At 37.3% G+C, this 27,939-nt stretch overlaps 1 protein-coding gene across 1 annotated transcript in view; it reads right to left on the bottom strand.

Moving 5' to 3' along the window:
* The window catches only part of SRPK1 (SRSF protein kinase 1), a 65,981-nt gene that overhangs the window by 29,591 nt on the left and 8,451 nt on the right, over positions 1-27,939 (bottom strand). Inside the window, 6 exon segments of the mRNA XM_019667476.1 lie at positions 182-347; positions 1,152-1,258; positions 8,212-8,299; positions 9,518-9,605; positions 10,487-10,595; positions 11,698-11,816. Coding sequence (XP_019523021.1) covers positions 182-347; positions 1,152-1,258; positions 8,212-8,299; positions 9,518-9,605; positions 10,487-10,595; positions 11,698-11,816 — 677 coding nt within the window.

The following is a 27,939-nucleotide window of genomic DNA, read 5'->3' on the forward strand; positions in this document are numbered from 1 at the left end:
CTGCTCAGCTCGGGCTGGACTCGAACCGCTGTTGCTCAGAGCTCAAACTCTTGAGCGAGCTCTTAACCAACTGAGCCACTCGGCCGGCCCCTGTTAGCTATATTTTTAATAACAATCTGAAAAGAAAGAAAGAAGCTTCTCTTAAGTTCCAGTGAGAGCAGAGTCCCTGAAGAACACAGACCTGCAGATCCGGAAGGTGGGGGAGCCCCAGAGCGCTGCCATTCTGTTGCTTCTGCTGCCAGCCTCCGGATGTACTGCTCGTTCACCGACAACAAGATGTTTTCCGGCTTAATGTCGGTGTGGATGATCCGGCACTTGGTGTGTAGGTAATCCAGACCCTGCAACACCTGGATAGGGACAGAGCAGTAGACTCGCAAACACGTAATACCAGTCTTCCTGGTGATGGAAAAAGTCACCGTAAGACCATTTAAAACACATAGAAAAAAGATATGGTAGTTTTCCACAGAGAATCAAACAATTTTTGTAAAGCACAAAGTAACTTTCCCAGAAAGATTAACTGTAAACTACGAACAAAGGCAAAAGTTTCTTTATAATAAAAAAGCTCTTCCACGTTACAAAGCTAATTCTATTAGGTTAGTGTCAAAATACAGGTGATGAAAGAAATTTAGATATCTTTTAATTGAAATTTCCTTGTTGATGAAGAAGGGAAGTAGGTCTGTTGCTTCCCAGTTTGGAGCTCTTTCCACCAAAACACACTATCCAAACAAATGATCTGCCCTTTGAAGTATTAATATTTTCCTGTTAATAAACTTCTTTGCTGTACACTGAAAGATATTCAGAATATTAGAAAATGCCCATGAGTAATGTTATATAGAGAGATAGAAATAATTTGACATAACAGTTCTCTATTAATGTATTAATTTGCAACCAGAACTTCTGGATACGGGTTCCAAATTTCCAAAAAATCAGGAATTGCACACAGCTTCCCCTCTAATGATTATATAAGAGATGAACCTGGAGAAAAAGGTTATGCTGAAACATTTAAAAACAGACTACAGAATAAACCCTCGAGGCTGAATAAAAACAATTTTATCAATGAAAACAACTTAGTTTTTAAAATAAAAGTTCTACTGGAAAACTCCTGACACTTATGAGTATTAAAAAAATCACCATAGAAAATAGATACATACTTGCTGAATAATTTTTTTGACACAAGGCAGTGGAAGCCCTTGATAATTGGACTTGATGATCCACTTGAGCAGATGATGCCCCAAAACTTCAAACACCATGCAGATATCTGGAAGTCTGTTAAGGAGGCAAGATGCGCCCCACCCCAATGCAACTGCTACTGTATTATTCTTTCAGTATAAAAAGTTGGAGTTTGACTAAAAAAATAATCTATCAATATTCTGAAATTCCAAAGGTTCATTAACGCTTTAGTCACTGAAAACATCCAAGAAATAGACAAGTCTGGGGGTTGGTTTATCGATAAAACTACGCACATTAAAACACTCAGTGGTACAAGAAAAAGTGAAACACGTACATGGGATTAGTGAAAGCCCTAGGCTCGAGCTGTTGACTAGACTCTTTCTTCCCTGATATCAAAACTAAGGTCCAGGGTAACAACTCCTACTAAATCTCAAAGCAGGGAAAATAAATCCTGCTTTAACTACAGAAGACTATGCACCAAGACTTAACCCTAAAAACGCAAATATCAACATTTTTAAAAAGCAGGAAGCTGACTTGCTTTATGCTCTGTATTGGGTCATCAGGAAAGTTATGACATATTTTTCTATGTTTTTCAATGCAAGAATGCGTCATGACTTTCCCAACGACCCAATAGTTTACAAAACTAATCTTGATGCTGGTGCTATCACATTTCTGTGTGTGAACGTCCCAGTCACACCACACAGCAGGAATATTCTGGGCTCAGTAGTATGCGGGGCACTGCAGGGATTTTAGAAGCAAGATGTTAGTATCTCCCATCTCTAGAAGAGTCTACATAAATTCGAAAGTCAAGACATGCATGTAATGCTGACCCAGTGCCCAAACTTTTGTTTTAAAAAAGTTTCTCCACAAAAGAAAAACCTGGGCTTCTTGAAGAAATGGCCAAATCCAGGGCAAACCTGGAAAACCTTGCTGTGCCAACAGTCAGGGAACATGTCAAGAAGAAATAGGAACCAACTTAAAGAGGATGCCAGTAGCCAAAGTTGAGATTTTAAAGAGTGAAGTTATGAATTAACTTTTAAATTAAAAATAGAATGGGTCCAAACGAATACTAAAAATAAGTGTGTTGGGGGTAGGGAAATGTCTTCTTTTAGAGAAAAAGTCAAGTCATAAATATACAAAGTATGACGGAAATAGAAAACAACCATTTTACAATAACTATAGTAAGAACTGATTCAGGGAAGAATCAACGAATACTATAACTACTGAATGAAAGATTGTTGGGAAAAATTATCACAGTGTCACAGTATCACCCCACGTACTACTTACTGATTATAAAAGAAAAATGGTAGTTTTAAACAGGAAATTTGGAAGACGCTGCCTTGACCAACTGATCAAACTTATCACCACTAGTGATAGGCACAAATTCACATCACGTGCCCTCTGATGTAACACGCTGAAAAAAGCAAAAAGTCATCCCCGTAGCATACTTAACAAAAATGATTAACCTGAATTTTAACTGTGAGGAAACAATCAGATAAATCCAAATTAAAGGACAAAACAAGTGGCCTGGATTCTAAAAGAAAAAAAGTTAATGCCGTGAGAGGAAAGAATTGTTTTAAATTAAAGATTAAAAAGGACACAATTACGTCAGGGAAACGCAAATCAAAGTTACAGTAAGATACTATTTCAAACCACTATAATGACTAAAATAAAAAGACTAACATGACCAAATGTAGGTGAGGACGTGGAACAATTAGAATTCTCATATTATGCTAGCAAAAGTGTGAAATGACACAACCACTTTGGAAAACTGGTAATAGAGTTAAACATACACTTAAAAACTTCTGCTTCAGCCAAGATGGAATAACAGGACTGGATTTACCCTCTTGCTTGAAACGAGAATGACAACAAAAGTAGACAAAATACATAAAACAACAGATTTAAAGACCTTGGACACCAGGCAATGAAGGCAGTGATCCTGAGGGATGGGAAATAAATGCGCTGACCCTACACTTGCCCCACCTTACTGCCTTGAGACTTTCCAGGCAGACCACTTAAGTTAAACGGACGGAATTGGGCATCTTGAGGGACTCAGGCAGCTGTAGGACAAGGTACCACACAGGAGAGAGCTGCAGGACCCCCTCCAGTATTTGGCAGTGCACTAATCAGCACAGGCATATGGGGAAACTAGCAGAGGCAGACAGAAATCAACTCAACCGACCAGAGGGAATAGTGCCCTGCATTCCCACAGGGCACCAACAATGTGAGTTCTCAAGAAGACTAGAAAAACTCAGTCATAGGCCAGAAATCAGCCAACACATATATACAGTCAATTAATTTAAGACAGAAAAGCCAAGGTTATACAATGGGGAAAAGAAAATCTCTTCAATACATGGCATTGGGAAAAGTGGACGGCCACATGCAAAAAGACCACTGGACCACTATCTTACACCATATCCAAAAATCAACTCAAAATGAATTAAAAGACTTGAATGTATGATCCGAAACCATAAAACTTCTAGAAAAAAAACCACAGGTGGTAAGCTCCTTGACATTGGTCTTGGTGACGATTTTTTTGGATTTGACACCAAAAGCAAAGGCAACAAAAGCAAAAGTGGGTCTACATCAAACAAAATCTTCTGCAGAGCAAAGGAAACCATCAACCAAATGAAAAGGCAACCTATGGAATGGGAGAAAATATTTGCAAACCATATTATTTGATAAGGGGCCAATATCCTAAATATATAAAGAACTTACACAACTCAATAGAAAAAGACCCCAATCCAATTAAAAAATTTGCAGAGGGTCTGAACAGACATTTCCCCAAAGACGACAGACAGATGACCAATACGAAAAGATGCTCAACATCATTAATCATCAGGGAAATGCAAATCCAAATCACAATGAGGTATCACCTATTCTAACACCTGTTAGAATGGCTTTCATCAACAAGACAAGAGATAACACACGTTGGAGAAGAAGGCACACTGTGTACCGCTAGTGGGAATGTAAACTGGTGCAGCCACTATAGAAAACAGTCTGGAGATTCCTCAAAAAATTCAAAATAGAACTACCATATGATCCAGCTATTCCACTTCTGGGTCTTTATCTGAAGGGAACAAACACACTTTGTCAAATAGGTATCTGTACTCCCATGTCATTGCAGCATTATTTACAATGTCAACACGTGTCCATCAATGGATGAATGCATAAAGAAGTGGTATATACACACAATGGAATATTATTCAATCATAAAAAGGAAATCCTACCATTTGTGACAACATGAATAGACCTTAAGGGCATTATGCTAAGTGAATTACGTCAGAGAAAGACAAATACCGGATGGTATCATTTATTGTGGAATCTAAAAAACCTCAAAACCCCAACTTATAAAGAGCAGATTGGTGGTTGCCAGTGGTGGTGTGAAGGGGTGGAGGAAATGGGTGAAGATGGTCAAAAGGTACAAACTTCCAGTTACAAGAGTAAGTCCTGGGGATGTAATGTACAGCATGGTGACTACAGTTAACAATACTGTATTATATATTATCATTATGCTGCACACCGAAAACCAATAGTGTTATATATTATATCTCAATTAAAAAAAAATCACAAGATTACCAGGCAGCAAAAATGCAGGAAAATGTATTTGAAAATTAGAATAATCAATCATCTGAAACTGACCCAGAACTATCACAGACAATTAGCAAATAAGAATATTAAAGTTATAGCATATTCCATATGTTGAAAAGACACAGAAGATATCAAAGAGACCTAAATTGAACTTCTGAAAAGCACATGTGAGAGATGAAAAATACACTGGATGGGATAAATGGCAGATTAGGCACCGCAGATAAAAAGATTAATGAACTTGAAGGCGTAGCAATAGAAACTATACAAAACGAAAAACAGAAAAAAATAATCCAAACCAAACAAGCAAATCCACCCACCCACAAGAGTAAGCTATGGGGGCTACTTCAAGTGACCCAAAAAAAAGGAGAGGAAGGAAAGTATTGCTTTTTACAATAGATCAACAAATAATAAAAGTAACCGCAATGATCAACCCAGTAGCAAAGTGTACTCCTAAAGCTAAGATTCTGTTCATTTCTCACTAAAAAGGAGGCAGTGCTTGTTAAAGAAATGATGATCCCAGGTTTGGACAGGAAACGTACAAGATGGGCCTGAAACATCTTGATGTACCAAATAATAAAGAAAATGGTCAATGACCTTATATGGATCTTGACCCAAGTAAGAATAAAAAAACAAGTATGAAACATCTGGAGACTAAAACACTGACTAGATACTAGATGACTAAGAAATTGGTCCCAATTTTGTTAAGTATAATAATTGTGTTGAGATTATATTTTAAAAGACGCCTTGTCTTTTGGAGATACTTTCTAAAATAATTACGGATGAAATAATATATCTAAGATTGGTCACAAAATTATCAGGAGGTATAGACAAAACAATATTGGCTATGAGTTGATAATGGGTAATGGGACTCATGGGAATTCATTAAACTATTCTATTTTTATTTATATGAAATATACCAAAACAGACTTTTTAAAAATGCGGATTGCTTAAAACAAAGAAAACCAGTTTTTAAGTTATTTTCTTATGTTCCTAGCTTCAATCTTAACTTTTATTTGATTAGAAAAGCATTGCAATTTGACAACGTTGTTTTAATTTGTAAGCAGTGATATTAAAATTACCAAACATTTAGTAGTTTAAAACACAAAAAGAATTGGATAAAATATCAAGAAGATATATGAAAAAACATTTCTTGGGGAGATGATGTAAAGAAAAAAGCAAAGGGCTGAAAACTAATTAAGAGCCACATTTAGAGTGCATTCTGAGTAAGAGGAGATAGCAAGAGGCAAAATACACACCAGAAAAAAAGCATCCTAAGATACAGTAGGTAACATAGGTGGCCAATAATGACACTCACTGGCTAATGTCAATATTACATATAGACCAACTGGTCCCTTCTTTATCTTAATTACTTCCCTTCCCCTTACCACCCATGGAAGCAGAATGAACCAATTTATACTGAAGTCTACATAACTAACTCAGGGCCCTTTATATTTCAATATGAGAAAGGACAGTGCTCCAGAGAAAAAGCAGTATACAAAGAAAAACACAGATATATAGTTCCATGCCTGTGTTGTGAAAAGAGATGAAGGGTAGGAGAATGACATAAGCCACTAACCCTTAACTTAGTGCTGAGTTTTACCCTTTTCAATTTCTCTTAGCAAATAATGAATGCAGTAGCCAAGAGAGCTGAGACAAGTAGGAGGAAGAGAAGAGAGAAATGGCTAAGGATAGATGGAGAAATGAATAAAAAGGGACTTAGCGGATAGAAACTACACAGAAACCAACTGGTAATGTTTGGAAAATATCTTGGAACTTGAAAGTGAAATCTACTAAGATACTTCAACAATTTTTTAAAAAGCCTCTTGCTTTGGGTCAAATAAAATCAGTAGGGAAATTTGGTACAATGACAAAAATAATGAGATCAAATAACAGGGATATAGTTTAATGGCCATCGTGAGATCCTGTGTATGTTTTTATTTCTTGGTTAGTCGTAATCATTTGAAAACACACACAACCCGCCATCTTAAAAGTGACAATAGACACAAGATGCTGTTTTAAAATGGAATGATTCTTCTAGCAGTTTTCCTTAGAGACCAAGGGTATGTGATTTTTACTTCTTCAAGGAAATAACTCACAACTAACTTCAGAATGATATAAAATCTTTTCACATTATCACCTATTCTTTCTGCTTTCTCAGCCTCTCTTCTTGCTTCTCTGTTCCAGTCTCTTACCACAGTCCACATGATACTAGAATGCCGTAGGTGGCCTGCCTCCTTAAAAAAGATCACTTGTAGGGCCGGCCGAGTGGCGCGATGGTTAAGAACTGGCTTGGGACGCCAGAGGGCCCCGGTTCGGATCCCACATATGAGGGCCAGTGACACTGCCCTCCACAGCTAAGATGCTGAACAACAGCTCAACCTGGAGCTGGGTTGTCATGAGTCACCGGCGACGGCGTAGGCTGCAGACCCTGTGGCAGTGGGTTGCCATGGGCTACCGTGTGTAGCCAGCAGCCAGCGTGAGCGGCCAGCAGCCGCAGTGAGCGGTCGTCCAGAAGCCAGAGACTGATCTGCCTCACCAGGGAAGAGCGCAATGACGGTGCCAACTTGGGCCAGTGAAGCAACATCCTCCACAACTAGATTGAAGAACAAAAATGACAGCAACTTGTCTGTTCCCCTTCCCCCAATTCCCCAGCACTGTTCCCATCCCCCCAATTCGCCAATAAAAATCTTAAAAAAAAAAAAAAAGATCACTTGCAATTAAGAATGTGCGTTAAGAGAAGCTAAACATGCAGGGAAATACGATTTATGGTTTATGAACAGGTAGCTTTAGACTCTCCAATCTCACGCAGATTGGAGGGTCTATCTTTTATTCTGAAAAATGTAATACTTATAAACATAGCTGTTCCAACAACCTTTCAATTAGCTCAATGAATGTTGCTCTGATACTAACTTGTAAAGAAAATCAGTTAAGTTTCCTTCTAACTCTAAAATTCTAAGAATCCAGATAAAAACATAAAACAAGTCAGTTTTTCATTATGATAGAATGTGAATGACCACACCTGTTTAGAGTCTAAACATTAACCTTACACGCACAGCCTCTTCCATGTTGAGGCTTGGTAGAGAATACAATGTGTTAAAACCTTGTTACCCAGTTTTTTATCATGAAAAATAACTTCCATTAAAATTTCTGCACTAATTGATAAAAATCATAGAACCTTTCCTTAGTAACACAAGGCTATTTTCTAAAAAAGACCTTTTGAATTTGGTTTAATGTGGCTGAAAGAGGAAAAAGCCTAAAGCAATACCCTGAAAAATCACAACATGCAAAAACAGACATGATTCACATCTGTGTTCAGAAATTCACAAGAAAGTAATGTGATTATAGTTTGCCTTGAGAAAAGAGACTAATGCTGTTTATACAAATCAGGTTCCTTTTTCTGGGATAAAATTAATTCATCATTTATTTTCAAATAAGTTCTTAAAAGGATACGTGTTCCATTAACTCCTGATATCTTAAAGTCGTCTAGCAGTTGAACCACCATTTCTCTATTTGGATCATTAGGGTCTGAATTGCGAACCTATAATGGGAAAGAGGCAGTATTTAGTAAAAAGGAAAGCATGGAAACAAACCAAATGGTGTGAGAGGGGCTCCCTGCAGCTAATATAACAAAAGAGTAATTACTCCAAGAAAAACTCTTACAAACTAGAGAAAAAAAATAGTAAAATTTTAATAGGCAAAAAAAAACTTAAACAAGTCACAAAAGGAAATACAACCAACAAAGACTATTGTTCCAAAATGACCATTTTGTTACTCAAAGTGTTACTACCAAATTAACCGCTGATAACCAGGCCGTGAGGAATTAAGGAACTTTTGCAGAATGTGAATCAACTACAGCACCAACCACATGGTTTATTCAGTTGACATTTTTTTTTTCCATAGAAAAAGTTTCTCAATGAAGGAAGCAGTATATTACTTTACTTTTGGGTACAAGTTCCTTATCTTGTCAGACTCACACTTTGAAAAGTACTTCCTTAGAGCTCTCCTCGTATAACACTGTCTCTTTACAAATGAAAAATCCAAGGCTCAGGAGAAATAAAAGGAGGACTTGGAGGATATACTGGGACACAGCTGATCTTAAAACCCAGGTTTTCTAACTCTGAGTTTAAGCTCCTTTTACTACACTGACATCTTCCTAGTTTATAACAAACCTGAAAATAAGTTTTTGATAAATTTACTTAAGTTTCCAGGTATAAAGGAATTAATAAATACAATGTTTATTTTTATAACATTTTAAAACATAATATGGACATTATGTTTATTCACACAACTTTCCTTTTAACCGTAATAAGAAAGAAAAACATTCTCTGTGCTATCTGGCACATAAAATATACTCAATAAACATGTTTATTTGAAGGTCTTTTTGGTGTGTATGAAGGGAGAATTCCCATGACAGCCTAGTCCACCAGTTCCCTACCACACGCATAGAATGTGTAAACACTGTTGTCTTCCTCTACTTCTTTAGTAGATATTGGAACTTTATAATAAAAATTAGCCATGCTAAAGAATGTACACATGGGGGCTGGCTGAGTGGCTCAGTTGGTTAAGAGCTCGCTCAAGAGTTTGAGCTCTGAGCAACAGCGGTTCGAGTCCTGGCCCGAGCTGAGCAGCCGCTGAGCTGCCAACAGGTGGCAGGATGGCTCAGCTAAAAAAAAAAAAGAATGTACACATGGTATGTCTTAATTCAATAAATATTTATTTACTGCTTTGCATTTCACACATATGATCTAATACTCACTGATTTCAGCAACCGGATTTCATCTAGTGCTGTTTCAGTATAATGTTCAGCACTTTTAACTACCTTCATGGCCACAAACTTCTTCCCCCTAAGAAATAAACATAGGCAATTAAGATGAAATGTCTTACCCTTACTTTAGGAGCTAAGATTTAGCTATAACTGGGAGACAGTGACAAAAATATCAATGTCGATTTCATGTTTCCCTATATTCAAACACAGGCTACTTCTACGGGATCACCAGTACCTATTAATTAACTGGCCAGATTTAATTTACAGGAAGAAGAAAATCCGTTCTTGGGGAAATGTCAGTCACCAAACATTTTCTCTAAGTTAAAATCTACCTTAATGTCTCCTTGTATCCAAGCAAAACCATGAAATGCGGATAAATAAGGTGGGAAACGCCACCAAATCAGAAGTACCCTGTATATTCATATGGTAAAGGCTATAGTACTTTCCTGTAAGAAGCCAGAAGAAATGCTTGGATGAAAACAGACTAATAAAAAATAAAGCAATTACTGTCTCATCAAAGATAGATGGTACATTTTTAGGTAAATAGCCAACGTTTAATTGCCTGTGGTTTTTATATAGAGAATAGTTTTAGGCTGTATGGCTAAGCAAATCTTTTATCAAAACAAAATAAGAAAATAATTTCATGTAGGATATCTAAAATTTTAACTCCACACAAGTGAGGAAAAACTATGAGTTTACATACCATACTTTCACGGAATAGTTGTAATGCTTTGAATTAGTTAGTGTCTTACTGATGCTAATTTAATTAAACTTTGGTCTATAAGGTCTTCTTCACCAGAAGAAAGTTATTTGCCCAAGAAGATAAAAATTATCAACAACAAAATTCTGATTAAGAAGTCAGTCAAGAGTTAGACTGAAGGCTAGATCATCTCTGGGAAATCAGGCAAAAACATTTAGGCATCACCTAACTGATTCTTTTCCAGGACCACTACAACTTACTGAATATCCCATGATAACCATACTGTTGAAAAGTGTCCCCAGCCCAACTTTCGGATCACATGGTATCTCCCATTGAACAGATCTCCAATTTTCACCAGATGATAACCTCCTGGAAGAAACAACAGCAGAGAAACAGTCACTTAAGTAGTATGAAAAGGTATCTCACCCCCATTTTTCAACATCTATACACTTTTTATCAAATAAAAATGGTTTCTTCTATACAATCAATTCAACTGGAGAAAAATTTAAGGCAAGTCAGCATCAGCAACACAGTATTATTGAGCTGTTACAAAAAAAAAATCTTAAGAGAATAAGATCGAAGATTTAGAGTGAGCAAATGATGCTTTGTAGAATAATCAATAGCTACTTAAAAAATAAGACGACCTCAAACAAAAATAAGGTTACGTGTCACAATATTCCTGGCCCTCAATAATCCAACAGACTTATCTAAACATATAAAATCTATTTATAGTTGCAGTCCCAGGGTGTTTATTAGGCAGTAAATCAATGAATTCCATTTATTTAACTAAAAAAAAAAAAAAAAAACCCCAAAAAACGCCCCCAAAACAGGATTTGCTTCTTTAAAACACAGCACTACAAAAACCAGAAGGCCTGAAAATGCTGCCAACAGTGGCAGGAATCAAGGTATTCTAACACCTATCTTTACCTGCTTAGAATGAGAAGAGCCAGGTTCTCCTAGATGGTAAGATACATTCTGTTATAAATTCTACCTAAGAATACTAGAAAGTCTTATAAAGAAACAGAAGAGCTATCAGGCAACCTTATGACACAGTTTAAATACCTATAATTCCAGTTTAACTTATCTTAGCAATCATCACAATGAGAAAAAAACATGAAAAAGTGTTTTGCAAAAGTCTACATACCAGATCTTATCACTAGTTACTTCTGGGTGATAGCAATAAAGATGGCTTTTATTGTCTTTTTGTTTAATATATTTCTGAAATTTTCTAAGGGAAATATGCACCATTATTTTTAAGGAGAAAAAAAGGTAAAAACATTTTTTATATAAAACTAAGCTTTGATAAATTAAAACAAACTAAAAGGAAATATTAATACTACTTCCTATACTTAGACAAAAAATGCAATAAGCAGAAAGCATCAAAACTGTTTACGATGATCAAACATTCAAATGAGAAACTGCACATACACGAATCATGGCTTACTTAGCATCTCCTTACAGAAAGCTTTACCTTTACAATAATCATTGGGATCTTCCTGCTCATCATCATCAGATCCCAGAATCTCCTCTTCCTGTTCTGGTAGATCACTCTCAGAGTGGGGAGCAGAGCCTCGGTGCTGAGTTTCAGATCTAAGAAACAATACAAACATGTTCAATACAAATGGACAGAAGAAAAGGACTTTTAAGAAAATTTCATTATCAAAATGTCCCCCACTTAACAGATAATATAAGTAGAATTTTATCTAGTGGCAGCCTAGAAAAACACTATCACTTTACCTCCTGTTAGAAAATATTACTTTTTTAAAAAGTCAGTACCTGATTAAATAAAATCTTGAAAAAATATATAAAACTACAAAGGGAAAAGTTACTTGATTCACAATATCCAAACATAGTCATTGGTAAAACTATTAGATTTTCTTCCAGTTATTTCGCTGTATTTTTAGAAAAAATATATTTGTAATCACATACTATATAAAAAATCTATACTACATTGTTAACTTTTTCCTTCATTCCTATGCAATCTCAAATCTTACATATTTCCTTTAGAAGAATGACCACTTACTGTAACACATTCTGCTCAGTTAGACATTTAACTTGTTTCTAATTTTTCACTACTGAAAATAAAGCTGTTGAATATTTTTGGATAATCTTTATTCTATATTTATAATTATTTCCCTGAAGTTAAACTACCAGATAAGGATAGAAACATCCTCCCTATTCATGTAGGTCTACGGATACACACAGACTGAGAGTAAAGGGATGGAAAAGGTATTCCATGAAATGGAAACCAAAAGAAAGCTGGAGTAGTGATGCTTGTATCAGACAAAATAGACTTTAAAAGAAAGACTGTAATAGACAAAGAAAAATGAGAAAAAAAAAGAGACAAAGATAGATATTACATAATGATACAGGTGTCAATCAAAGAAGATAGAACATTTGTAAATATTTATGCACCCAACATAGAAGCACCTAAATATATAATGCAAGTATTAACAGAATGAAAGGGAGAAATAGACAATGAAACAACAATAGCAGGGGACTTTATACCCCATTTAGATCAATGGCTAGATCATCCAGACAGAAAATCAAAACAATGGCCTTACCATGTTATACCAGATGGATTTAACAGATATATACAGATATTCCTTCCAAAGCCAATGGAATACATATTCTTTTCAGGATCACATGAAACACTCTCCAGGATAGATCGTATGTGAGGCCACAAAATAAGTCTTAACAAATTTAAGAGGACTGAAATGATATCAAGCATCTTTTCTGAAAGTAGAAGTTAATTACACAAAGAAACTGGAAAATTCACAAGGTATGTGGAGGTTTAACATGCTACTGAACAACCAATGGGTCACGGAAGAAACCAAAAGAGAAAAAGAAAAAACCTTGAGGCAAACGTATATGGAAATATAACATACCAAAACTTATGGGATACAGAAAAGCAGTTCTAAAAGGGAAGTTAATAGCAATAAATGCCTACCTCAAGAAACAAGAAAAGTCTCAAATAAACAACCTACCTTTATACCTCAAGAAACTAGGGGGAAAAAAACAAATAACAAAATCCCAACGCAGTAAAAAGAAGGAGATAACAAAGATTAGAGCAGAAATAAATGAAAGAGACTCAAAACGATAATAGATAATATCAATTAAACTAAGAGCTGGTTCTTTAAAAAGATAAAATTGATAAGCCTTTAACTAGATTCATCAACAACAACAAAGAAGAGGGCTCCAATATACAAAATCAGAAATGAAAAAGGTGTTCCAACTGATAACAGAAATACAAAGGATCATAACAGACAACTATATACACCAAACTGACCAACCTAGAAAAATGGATAAATTCCTAGAAACATACAACCTACTAAAAATGAGTCATGATGAAATAGAAAATCTGAACAGACCAATTACTAGTAAGGGGATTGAATCAGTTATCAGAACCTCCCAAGAAACAAAAGTTCAGGATCAGATTGCTTCACTGGTGAATTCTACCAAAAGTTCAATGAATTACCATTAACCTTCTCAAACTCTTCCAAAAAATAGAAGAGAAAAGACCTCTACAAACTCATTTTACAAGGCTAACACTACCCAAACCAGACAAGGATGCTACAAGAAAAGGCCAATATCCCTAATGAACATAGGTGCAAAAATACTCAACATAATATTAGCAAGCTGAATTCAACAATACCTTAAAAGGATCATACACCATAATCAAATGGAATTTATTAGAAGGATGCAAGGATGGTTCAACATCCACAAATCAATGTGATATACCACATCAACAAAATGAAGGATAAACATCACATAATCATCTTAATAGATGTAGAAAAAGCATTTGACAAAATTCAACATCCTTTATGATAAAAACTCTCAACAATGTGGGTATAAAGGGAATATACCTTCAACATAATAAAAGCCACATATGACAAGCCCACAGCTAAAATCATACTCAATGGCGAAAAGTTGAAAGCCTTTCCTTTAAGATCAGGAACAAGACAAAGACGCCCACTTTTGCCACTTATATTCAACATGTTATTGGAAAGCCTAGCTAGAGCAATTAGGCAAGAAAAAGAAGTAAAAAGGCACCAAATTGGAAAGGAAGAAGTAAAACAATTACTATTTGCAGATGACGTATTATACATAGCAAATTGTAAAACTTGTTTTGTACTGGTCTCAGCCTATTAATAACCAATGTTATAGCTGGGCCAGCCCTTGTGGTTCTTATTATGATTGCAAGATCTTCGGTAATAACCATCAAGAAACTTTGAAAAGATGCAGGTTTATTACTCACAGGACCTGGAAATTACACAGCATACCTGGGGCCACACAGTGAGGTAATGGGGAGGAGGTGGAGAGGACAGAGGGAGAGAAAGCATGCACGCACAGGGGCTTGGGATGCATGCTTTTTACTGGGTTTGAGGGTGGGCACCTAGGATTTCTGGGGCTCACTCTTTATTGGTGAATTTAAAAGCATGGGAAGAGAAAATAAACAAGTAGCCCAAAAGGTCAGTTACTGAAATCAGTCAAGATCTCTGAAACAAAGGAACCAGGGGGTGGTGGTCCGCTCAGGTCTTTATCAGTCCTATGACTGGCAGTGGGTTTATTCAAAATAGCTGTCTTTGAAGTGGATACCTCTTTGGAATGAATGCCTTGGTAATCAAAGCTTAAGTCAGGTACTTACTGTATTGGAGGAAATAAAAAAAAAAGTCAGGGCTTACATTACATAAAGGTTGAAATAAAGTTACCAAGTAATCAAAAGTGGATCTAGATAGGCAATAACAAGTGAAGGTGTGAAGAAACTGAAACTCTCATACATTGCTGGTGCAAATGTGAAATGGTGCAACAACTCTGCAAAACTGTCAGTTCCTCAAAGTGTTACACATTAGAATTACCATATAACCCAGTAATTTTACTTCAAGGTATATATTCAAGAGAAATGAAAACATGTGCCCACACAAAAAATTGTACATGAATGTCCACAACAGCATTATTCATAATAGTCCCCAAATGGAAACCCAAACGTCCTTTCAACTGATGAACAGATAAACAAAAGGTGGTACATCCATACAATAGAATACTATTCGTCGATAAAAAGGTGTGAAATACCAACACATCCTACAATATGGATGAACCTTGAAAACACACTAAGTGAAAGAAGACAACACAAAAGACCACAAGACCACATGTATTATTCCATTTACATGAAAAGTCTAGAATAGGCAAATTCATACAGACAGAAAGATTAGTGGTTGCTGGAATCTGGAGGAAGAGTGTAAGGGTGAGTGACTGCTAATGGGCTTGGGTTTTTTGAGGGGTGGGTGGGTGATGAAAATGTTTTAAATTTAGATTTTGGTACAACTGCACATCTCTGTGAATATACCAAATTGTACACTTTAGATGGGTGAATTTATGGTATGTGAATTGTATCTCAAAAGCTTTTAAAAAACTGGATCTAAACCTAGTACTTTATTGGGAGCATGGGGGAGAAAGAGTGGAGGTAGAATAAACAAACTAAATCTTCCTTAATCATAGCATGAATTGATGGTAATAGCTAAAGCTGATGAATCAACATATAGCAATAAGTATGCTGAAGATGTGTATCTAAACAAAAGAACATGAAAGCAATAATACTGTATGTCAATTATATCTGAGTAAAAATACCCCACAAAAGAACCACTAAGAAACAGGTAAAAGTAGTTGCCTCAGGAAGTATGCCTATGACTGCGGAAAGGGTGGGACAGGGGACCATGTAGCTTTTCATTACAAAGGTTGCCACTCTCTCTCTTTTTATATATAGAGATAATCTCTTCGAACAACCTGGAAACATAAAACATCCAACAAGAGAGGGCTGAGTAAATTTATTGGCTGTATAAATGACCTTCATTTATTTATGCAAAAATTGATTACCAATTTGTTCATTTGAGATAAAAATTGTAATTGCTAAAACGATCACTGACTTGTACCCCTTAATCAATACATTCCATTTTAAATGTTTACTATACTTGAAAATGTTCCTACTCAATGAACTTCTAGAGTATCCATCACTGTTGTTTTTTTTTTAAGTTAATTTATCACATTGCCAGGTTCCTCCTGTGTCTTCAAGCGTACCGGTATGTACATTCTTGTCTGTGTGTTTTCACCAAAGCCTCCTTCTTAGCCCTCTGACCTCTGGCTCCAGTTCAGATTTTCCAAAACACAACAACGATAACAAAGACACTCACTGTACACCAAACACTTGCAGAAAAAGGAGTTGACATTATTCCTTCATCTTCATAGTCCCAATAAGATGAAGTTACCTATATCAGGGAATTCATGGCAATTCAGATTAAGTGGAAAAAGAAAAGTTTTTCCTCTATATGAATTGACCATAAGGCCTTAAATTCTACAGACACACACGTCCCCTTTTGTTTCCCCTTTCCAGAACCTCAATGACAATCATTTATTATATATCATGAAAGACAGTGTAACATGGAGGGTAAGACCATGGACTCAGCAATAACTTGTCTATGGTCAAATCTTGGCTTTGCTACTTATACTTACTTCCTGTGTGATCTTAGGCAAGTAACTTAACTTCAATGAGTCCATTTCCTTATCTATAAAGTCATAAAAATAAAAGCACCTAGTTTATAAGGTTATTGTGAACATTAAATGAGTTAGTTCCTACAAAAGGCTTAGAATAGTGTCTGGTAACAAGCGCTATTATTATTTCATATAGAGAAGTTTGGATAGTTTCTTTGGACTGGAGCTCTTTAACGGGAGCTTTTCTCTATGATAGTCTGATATTAAAGAATACTGGCAGCTAGCCTGAGGAATGCAATTTAAAAATTTTGGGAGAGGACCAGCAGAGCGGCTCAGTTGGTTAAGAGTTTGCTTAAGAGTGCAAGCACTGAGCAACAGGGTAGCTGGTTTGATTCCCACCTGCGCCAGTGAACTACGCCCAAGCTGAGCTGCCAATAGGTGGCAGGATGGCTCAGTTGGTGAGAACACGTGCTTCTAACAAGGTTGCCTGTTTGACTCCCGTATGGGATGGTGGCTCTGCCACCGCAACTAAAGACTGAACTCTGCACCTTGAGCTGAGCTGCTGCCCAGGTGGCTCAGGGAATAGAGCACGCATTCTTTTTTTTTTTTTTTAAAGATTTTATTGGGGAATTGGTGGAGGGGAACAGAATTGGGGAATCGGGGAAGGGGAACAGACAAGTTGCTGTCCTTTTGTTCTTCAGTCTAGTTGTGGAGGGTGTCGCTTCACTGGGCCATGTTGGTATTATCACTGCGCTCTTCCCGGGTGAGGCAGTCACTCACCGGCCATTGGACGGCCGCTCGGGGTGGCTCACGGCAGCTCGCGCCGGTTGCCAGCCACTCACGGTAGCTCACGGCAGCCCACTGCAGCTCCACTGCAGCCTACGCCGTTGCGGGCGACTCACGGCAGCCCAGATCCAGTTTGAGCTGTTGTTCACCATCTTAGCTGTAGAGGGCACAGCGTCACTAGCCCTCATGTGGGATCCAAACCGGGACCCTGCTGCTCACAGCTGGCGTTCCCAAGCCAACTCTTAACCAACGTGCCACTTGGCCGGCACAGAGCGCGCACTCTTAACAAGGCTGCTGGTTCGACTCCTGCATGGGATGGTGGCTACGCCCACCCTCAATAAGACTGAACTCGGCACCTTGAGCTGAGCTGCCACCTGGATGGTGGATAGAGCATGTGCTTTTAACAATGAGGCTGCTGGTTCAACTCCCACATGGGATGGTGGCTACACTCACCCCCAACTAAGATTGAACACAGTACCTTGAGCTGAGCTGCTCTGAGCTGCCAATGGGCGGCCGGATGGCAACTGGACTTGGAGCTGAGCTAGCTGCACCCTCCACAACTAAGACTGAAGGACAACAACTTGGCTGTTCACCTTCCCCAATTACCCAACACTGTTCCCCTGCCACAATTCCCCAATTAAAACAAATAAAAAAATAAATAAATTAAAAAAAGAGGTTGTAAAAGAAATTTTTTTGGGGGGGAGAAAGGAACCAATAATCATACCGGCATTTAATCCAATTACAATTTCAAGATATGATACTTTTTTAGATAAAAATATTTGGGACTTGGAAAATACTTGAAAAGTGGAGGATCTTTCTTTATTTTCCCTTTTACACTAGCACTTTTTGTCATGATTGAACTATCCCTATCTCTAGAATCCTCTCATATTTAGCAGAAACATCACTTATTAGGATACCAAAAGCCACACACACTCATTCTATCCCTAATCCTGTCAATAAGTAAGGGATCTTAGTCTGTTGCTTGCCTTTTAAAAAAAATTATTTAAGTGATTTCAGTGAAGCTTCTTGTGTGATGATGTAAATGAAAGCACTTTGGCAGTAAGAGACAGAGAGAGATGGGGCTTTTTATTATTATAAAGTAGCTTAGCTGTGTTCATCTATTTGTGTCTGATGCTTGTCACACACCAGCATGCCAGTAAACACAATTGTGTTGCTTCTCTCAAGGAAGGGTAGTTGTTCACTAAAAGTAGGGGGGGAAAGCAGGAAGAAAAAAAAGTCTGAACTTTATTATGTAATTTGCCACCAAATTATTTCACTTAGAGATATCCAACTCACTCATGACCGTGCAATTTTTGGAGGTACAATAATCTTAAAATATCCCTTGACTTCAAATTATTACATTTTGCCTAAAACCTTATAGAAAAGACAGTTTCTGCATTCCAAAGGAATAGAGTTTAGAAATTCCAATTCATAAAAATGTTATCTCCCGCCCCCAAAGATGGATCAGATTTAAAAGTAGTATGTTTTAAACCACAAAAACATCAACTATAAAAACTGCATACAATATCTAAATACTGTTCAAATGAGTCCAATACCAAAATGACCAAATTTCCTTGTTTTAGGCTAATTTAAAGCCACAAGGATATTAAAATCCACCACTGCTTTGTGTAATAAGTACATAAACAAGTGAGGAAAAATTATTTTGAGTATTTTACCCAAATACACAGGAATATAAAAAAAGACTGCACTGCTGATCCAGAAGTAAAGCTATTACTTCCCGTCTAGTTCTTTATGCTACTGAGAATAGCAGTCCAGGAAGAGAAAGTATGAAACAAGAGCAAAACTTGTTCTCCCATTTGGGCGACAGAAAGACTTTGGGTTCAATATATCCACAAGTTCTAATGTTTTCTAATTTAATCAAAGGGGGTATGCACTATAATAGAATAACAGAAAGTTTCACCTTAAAAAATTTCAAAACCAGATTCCAATAACCACAGGCTTAAATTTCCCATTACAAATACTATACAATATGAAGTACACAGCATCATCTTGAATACTCTCATCAAAATGTTTAACTAAAACCCAATCAATCTTTTAGTCCTAGCCTCCGGTTTAAAGGAAATACAAGAGATTGAGGAACAAGTTAAAGAATACTGTGAGGATACAGACAAATCCAGAGTGTGGGATATTTTACAAGACAATTGGCCAGACCTCTTGAATAAGACAATGGTATAAAGAGGGTTGGAGAGAGGGCGGGAAGAGTGTTTTAGATGAAAACAGATAAAGAAACATACACACCCAAGGTACAATATGAAAACCTTAATTGAACCATGAGTTTTAATTAAGGTAACTGGCAAAACATGAATATAAACTGGCTGTAAGATAACAGCAAGCCATTATTCGTAGTAATACTATTACCGGTATCACAGCCAAGAAAAATATGTAAAAGAACATCCTTGTTCTTAGCAATAGCAACTGAAGTATTTAGGTAAAGTGTCTGGTATTTGCAATTTACTTGGCTAATGGAAATCTAGTAAAGGTATAGTTATGAATCCCATTTATGTAAACCACCAAACAGAATGTTAAAGCAAAGATTTCCTTTTATAAAGCATACTCGTATATTTGCTCAAGAATGGAGTGTTTTTTTGTCATCCAATCAGTTAGGTAGACAGGTAGAATATTTGTATAACATTAATTTTTCTTTGCCACCACCAATCTGAAACTACGCTATAGTTTTCATGAATACAAACTGTGTCTTATTCATTCTTGTTTTACACACTGACAAATGTTTACTGAATTGGACAGACTTATTTCTTTGGCCCCGTTAATAAATTATAACCAGCCTTCAGTTTTACATCAAGGTGTCATTTTACCTACTGATTTGATGAAAAGGAATGCTTTCTTGTTGACTTCCTTTTGATGTTTCTCTTAGGGCCTGTCATCTACTCTCTACCTAATTTTTCTGGTTCCACCACTGAATAGGAGCTTCAGCCGTGGAGGCTGCTTCCTAATACTGGTTATCACTTGTAGCACTTCCCATCACCTGGGTCCAGTTCTCCTGGCCAGGGAAATAGCAACTAACATGTTAACAACATGAGGATGCAGAGAGCATCAGAGGCCTTTAAAAAATTCTTCAGTCCGAGTTAGTACTCAGAATTTGAATCTACAAACTACCTTTTAAACTTTTGGTCAAAGTTAAAATCCTATCAGTAATAAAATGGTTAATAAGAGAAAAAAAAGCTCTGTAATAAAGGAAATGAGAAACTGAAACCATTTATCCCCTAACTTATTGACAAAAAATTAAAGATATTAAAAATGCTATCAGGGCCGGCCAAGTGGCTCAGCTGGTTAAGAGCTCGTTTGGGACGCCAGCTCTGAGCAGCAGGGCTGCAGTTCGGATCCCACATATGAGGGCCAGTGACACTGCCCTTTACAGCTAAGATGATGAACAACAACAGCTCAACCTGGAGCTGGGCTGCTGTGAGTCGCCAGCGACGGTGTAGGCTGCAGCCCCTGCTGCAGTGGGCTGCTGTGAGCTACGTGAGTGGCCAGCAGCAAGTGTGATCTGCCGGGAGCTGCTGTGAGCGGCTGACCAATGACCGGTGACCAATTGCCTCACCCAGGAAGAGCACAATGATCATACGAACATGGGCCAGTGAAGCGATGTCCTCCACAACTAGACTGAAGAACAAAAACAGCAATTTGTCTACCTGTCTGTTCCCCTTCCCTGATTCCCCAACACTGTTCCCCTTCCCCTAATTCCCTAATAAAATCTTAAAAAAAAAAATGTTAACAAAATAAAATGTTAGTACATACTCATACCCACAGTATACGAGTAAACTGGTTTAATATTTTGAGGACAGTTTGCAATTTATATCAAAACGTAAGCTGTGTATTAAATGGGTATAACATTGACCAGAATTCTATTACTAGAAATCTATCCTATAGAATATTTGCTTAACAGCAAAATAGAAATAGAAATATATTCAAAAATATTTATTTCAGCTCTGTTTGTAATACTAAAAAATTGGAGATAATTTAAATGTCAATATTTAAATAAATTATACCAAAATGAAATTAAGAAGATTGGGAAAGATTTGTAAACTCAGGAGACATCCATAATAAATTTGCTGAGAGGGTTTATACCATTTTAATGGGAGAAGAAACAACCCATATGCTAATGTGGGTGTGTTTTTAAGTTACATAGAAAGTACACAATACCTGTTAGTCAACCTGTGGTTTCTCAAGGGAGTGTGGATGGGGGTTGACTTTTTTTTTTTTAGTCTTTATATGCTTCTCTGTATTTTACGGGCAAAACAATACAAAAAAGACACAATACTCTTTCTCCTTGCCTCAGAAATAAATGTAAAAGCTAAAACTCTAATAAAATTTCCAGACCAAAACTTAAGAAAATATCTTCACAACCTTAGGTTACACAAATATCCCCTAAAACACAAAAAAGACACCAATAGGGGAAAAAAATTAAGGGAAAAAAAATTGGACTTTGTCAAAATTTTAAAAACCTGTTTTTAAAAAAGATACCCTTAAGATACTGAAAATACAATACATACATCTGACGAAGGACTTGTACCCAGAATATAAAAAACTTTTTACAACCCAACATACAAACAGCCCTCTATATGGGCAAGAAGTTTGGTCACGTCATTGAAGAATGAAGCATGTCCAGCATTTAGTCATCAAGGAAACATAATTTAAATAAAAATTAAAATCAAATGTGGAATGACTGAAATTCTCATGCACTGTTGGTGGTAATGTTAAATGGTAGTCATTTTGGAAAAGTTTAGCAGTTTTATATAAAATTAAACAGACTGTAACCATATTCCAGCAATTCTAATCCTACAGAAATAAAAAGATACGTTCACTCATAGATTTTATACATGACTTCATAGAAGTTGTTCATAACAGCCCCAAACAGAAATACCCACAAATGTCCAATGGAGAAGACATTAACAAACTGAGATATATTCATGCAATAGACTAGTATTCAACAATAAAGAGAAACAAACTACTAATACGTGCGAGAAACACAATGGATCTCAAAATCAGTATGCTGAGCAAAAGCGAGACACTAAAGATACATATTATATGATCCCATTTATATGAAATGGTTGACCAGGCAAACTAATCTCTTGTGATGGAAAGAAGACTGATGGTTGCTTAGGGCAAGCTGGGGGAGGGGGAGAGAGGCGGAAGGGGTGAGACTGAATGCAAAGACACATACATGGGAATTTTCTGCAGCAGTGAAAATGTTCTAGCCCTGACTGGTGTTGGTTACATGGCTGCACACTCAACCGCACTCTTACAAGGAGTTCATTTTACTGTTTGTAAATCATACCTCAATAGAGCTGGCACAGTCAGTAATCCCCCTTTACCTGCAGGGATATGGTCCAAGACCCCCGTGGATGCCTGAAACCGGGGATAGTATTGACCCCTACATATATTATGTTTTTCCCTATACATACATACCTATTGTAAAGTTTAATTTACAACTTAGGCACAGTGAGAGACAAACAATAACTAATAATAAAGTAGAACAATTATAATATACTGTAATCAAAGTTAATGGCTTTGGGGCAATTATTAAGTAAAATAAGGGTGACTTGAACACAGGCACTGTAATACCACAACAGTTGACCTAATAACTGAGATGGCTACTGGGTGACTAAAGGGTGATACGCTGGACAAAGGGATGATTCACGTCCCGGGCGGGATGGAGTGGAATGGTGTGAGATTTTATCACGCTACTCAGAACAGCGTCCAATTTAAAACTTATGAATCGTTTGTCTGGAATTTTCCATTTAATATTTTCAGACCATGGTTGATTGCAGGTAACTGAAACCACACAAAACAAAACTGCAGATAAGGGGGGTACTACTGTATTCCCTTCTTTCTGTTTTTATTAGAAATTAAAGCTATATCTGGATTAACCCAAAGCTTACTGAGGGTTCTTCACATCTGGCCAATGGCAGCAAACTAATAGCTCTTCGTAAGGAAAGGTCCTGGACTGCAGCAGTAATACCATCAAGAGAGACAAAGGGCAGATCTGGTGGAAATCTACTGCCTATTTTGATAATTATTATATTGTGGTTACGAAAGTGAACATCCTTGTTCTAAGGGAATACATGAGTATTTAGGGGTAAAAGGGCATGTCTGTAACTTACACTCAAATAGTTCACAAACGGAGGTTTTTTCAGGCATTCACATTTTCCATTTATATGACTGGGCTCACAACACAAACTTCTGTAGAGCCTGCTTCTTTTCTGGAAAGGCTCACCCACATTTATGAAAAACAGCCACTAGATGGCACTCTGTGAGCTCCTAATCCCAGCAGCCTAGGTTTCTACAGGCAGCATTTTATTTATTTATTTATTTTTAGCTGAGCCATCCTGCTACCTATTGGTAGCTTAGCAGCTGCTCAGCTCGGGCTGGCATCGAACCGCTGTTGCTCAGAGCTCAAACTCTTGAGCGAGCTCTTAACCAACTGAGCCACTCGGCCGGCCCTTCAGGCAGCATTTTAGACAATCACACTTGTACTTAATAAAAACTGATCTTTAATAAAGCACCAGTATTAGGTAACTACTACACTCAAAATAGATGTTTTCACAATGGCCTACAAGGCCTTACGTGATGTGACTTCATTGCCCCTGCAAACCCATCTCTCCGACCTTACCGCTTTAGGTCTGTTAAAGCGCTGCCTTTTCAGAGAGCCCTCCTGGCTGACGCTGCCATATGAAACAGGAGCTGGCTGCGTGCCTCCCCTTTCCCCTTTCCCCTGCTTTATTTTTCTTTAGCACTTCACATTTTATTGTCTTCCTCTTCACACTCCCAGAATATAAGTTTCATGAGGACAGCCTTTATTTTGCTCACTGCAGTATCCCAAAAGCCTAGTAAAGGGATACATACGAGGTCTGTACCTTCTCTTTCATCTTTAGCTGTAACTCATTCTTCTTCAATTGAAGTCCATTACATCCCCACCCTCTAGTTCTAATGGAACTAGAAGGTGAAGACATTTAAATGTCAACCATTGAAGTAGTTTATGTGGAAGGAAGTGATCAAGAAATTTAAGTAGCAGTCATCCTACAAAAGCAATGCTTTAGAAAAATTCTTTTGGCAAGAAGGTGGTAAAATATAGCAGGACTGGAAAGCAGTTATTGCAGGCGACACTGCAGAGTAGTTGCTGACAATGTCAGGAGACTTAGCTTTGATTGTGGTTTCATAGTTTGCCAGAGCTCTGTGACTTTAAATAAACTATTCATTAAAGAAGCTCTTTGTGCCTCAGTCGCCCAGTGTGTAAAATGAGGGCAGGAAAAATATCTACCTCACAGGGATCATAAAGGTTATGTTTATCTTATGCTTAGTACAGTGCCTGATACATAAATTTCAGTATTGCATGTAGAAAATAAGGGAAAAGCAAATATTTGTTCACTTATTCAACTTATATGAGTGTCCTATAGGTATGCCAGGCACTTTTCTAGGCACTGGAAATACAGCCATGAGCGAACAAGAGTCCTTGGTCACACTGTTTACATTCTAGCATGAGGTGAAAAAAATTAGTCCTGATTTATCTGCATCTATCTAGTTTCCGCTGGTGAATAGCTAAAGTTGGGACAGGAAAGTCCCATCAAAGTCCTATCTTAACGTCTCTCAGGGAGATACACGTTCTATAATGTCAGGCTAAGAGAAGGGCTATATAAAGAAAAATTAAATAGGGTAAAGGAACAGAGTAAGCTGACCTTATTTTAAATAGGGTTGTGGCATTTTAGTAAAGAGGTGAGAGATGTTGGAGTTTCATCTGAAATGATTCAAAATAGAACTGAAATTCAGGAGAAAGAACTGCTCTGAAGATGCTGTGTTTTGGGGTAGAAATGATTGCACTCTGGCTGCAAAAGACAAACTAAAAGCTGACTGGAAATAGCACCTTACAACTAGCTTACTTACACGTAAACTTAGTCTTCTTTTTCTTTCTGCCTTGAGGAATGAAGAACTGTAGATCTCCTAATGCGGAGAACTGTCTTCTAGGGGGTATGCTATGGGTTGAATTGTGTCCGCACCAAAAAGATATATTGGAGTCCTAACCTCCAGTACCTCAGAAGGTGACTTTATTTGAGGACAGGATCTTTATAGAGGTAATTAAAAGTTACGATGAAGTTATTGGGATGAGCCCTAATCCAATATGGCTGATGTCTTATGAAAAGGGGCAATCTGGACACAGATTGAGACAGGCATAGAGGGAAGATGCGGCACAGTGACAGGGAGAAGACAGCCATCTTCAAGCCAAGGGGAGAGGTAGGAAAAACATCCTCCCCTCAGCCCTCAGGAGGGACCAACCCTGCTGACACCTTGATTTCAGACTTCTGGCCTTCAGAACTGTGGAACAACACATTTCTGTTGTTTCAGTCACCCAGTTTGTGGCACTTTGTTATGTAACCCTAGCAAACAAATCCAGGCTGGATGAAAATCATATCTGAATACTTATCTCCCTTAAGAGATTGTTAAGTCCCTTGAGGGGAAGGACTGACTGTTTTAAGTCATCTTTGTATCTCTTCTGGAGTACCTGATCTCATGCAAAATTTAATGCTATTTAAAGTTCCAGCACCTACAAACTGTGGAGTTCAATAAATGCTAAATTTTTTCCACTACCTTTTCCACATGTATTTTTCCTGACAGATAACTTCTTTCTTTTGCAAACCAAACTTAACTTCTGGGACATATTCAAGTAGTAATCTCAGCTCAGTAATCTTAAATTGGAGCTAGGTTTTGGCAACATCAAAATTAAAATTTGAGTGCCTAAATTTATCAGATGTTATATACAAGTAATTAAATATAAACTATCCCTGATCTTTAGGCGACTATACTCCAAAGTAGACTTGATATAGACACATATACAGGAAATGCTAACAGATGAGCTGCAACTGTTAGTTTGATACATGAAGAGTTGTGAGAAATGGCACAAACGTCAAAGAAAAGGAAGAAAGAGGAAGTAAGGGAGTAGTCACCAGAGCCCTTTATGTCAGCTCAGCGCTGGGCCATGGATGCACGATGAACTGTTACTGTTAAAATGTATGCATTCACATGTGCAATTTCATCCTCAGAACCTCGCCATCTACAGATAAGGAAACTCAGCCTCAAGAAGTCAAATGACATCATTCACCCAACAACGGTGTTGGAGGCAAACTGGAACCCAGACTGTGTGACTGAAAGGACAAACTCTTTTTGGTAAACAGCACACAAGCATACACACCTATAGTATACTATCCTTCTACCTAGAAACATGAGCATGAGCTACCCAATTTATCCCTTTATATTCTTAACACTGGCAAAGAAAAATGCAAAATACAATTCCTGTTAAATCTATTTGCAAAGGCATAGGTAGCTGTAGGAGTATAAAAGTTATCATGGGAGTATACATATGTGTAGACAGAACCTGTCATCTTTGATCAACTGCTTGGTTTGAAAAGGACATTCAAGAACAGAGGCGGAAGAGCAGCAACACAATTAAGAGCAAAGTGAATGAGAAGAGACAGTTGCCGACAACTTACATTTATAATCAGTTACAAAATACGCCTACCCTAGTATTTCAGGAAACAAAAGTTCACAAGACCACCTCCAAAAGGACTGGTAGCCGTGTAAAAATGCCCACTCACTCAGAACAGTTTAGAATTTGAGTAAATGAAATAAAATATAAAATCACCAACATAATTCATGGTACCAACTCCAAACTTTATGGCACTGATGTTTGTTTACCACTATTGGTGACAGTTCTTATACTTTTTAAAATACATTTATATTCTCAAACTTCTTGATAAGTTATCCTAAAATACCTACCAGTACTGCCCAAGGAATTTATGCCAACGAAAATTTTATTACCCAATAGCAATGAACGACACCTGGCCAAGATCTTCATGTGTACAACTAAAGGCACGTCGTGGTACAAATGAACATGATTTTTACTTTCCTAGCTCCTGCCAACTGACTTTTGTGTCCAGTGCTACTACTATGTGTCTCTGAAAATGAACAAAGAATATTTTTTTTGTGGTTTCTGATAACTTTCTGAAATCATTTGTTAAAATAGTTGAAAAACTGGATTCTCTGGTCTTCATAGCTGATCTTTCGTGGTCTTTTTCAAATTCCCAGTTAATCCTTCGTAAGAGGCACAGGGAACCACAGGGTTCCTCCACAACTGTGCTTACTGTAACTTTAGGAGAGGGTGCTTGAGACAGCATTAAGCCTATTAACGCCTAATCCTAACCCTCAAGACTGTGGCAGAAATTACAGACTGCAGGCTGTAAACTAAACCATGCCCCCAAACTTCTGTTTACAATGGATAAAACAACAATTAAAACAGTCATGAGCACTAAACAATCTGGAGAATCTCGAAAAATCTGAAGACCCGGTAACACTGGACTCATCTTCTCACAGGACAACCCACAAGAGCTAAGAAGTCTTTTCTTCTTTAGAT

Source organism: Hipposideros armiger, unplaced genomic scaffold (assembly GCF_001890085.2).
Source record: "Hipposideros armiger isolate ML-2016 unplaced genomic scaffold, ASM189008v1 scaffold_497, whole genome shotgun sequence".
NCBI classification, from domain to species: domain Eukaryota; kingdom Metazoa; phylum Chordata; class Mammalia; order Chiroptera; family Hipposideridae; genus Hipposideros; species Hipposideros armiger.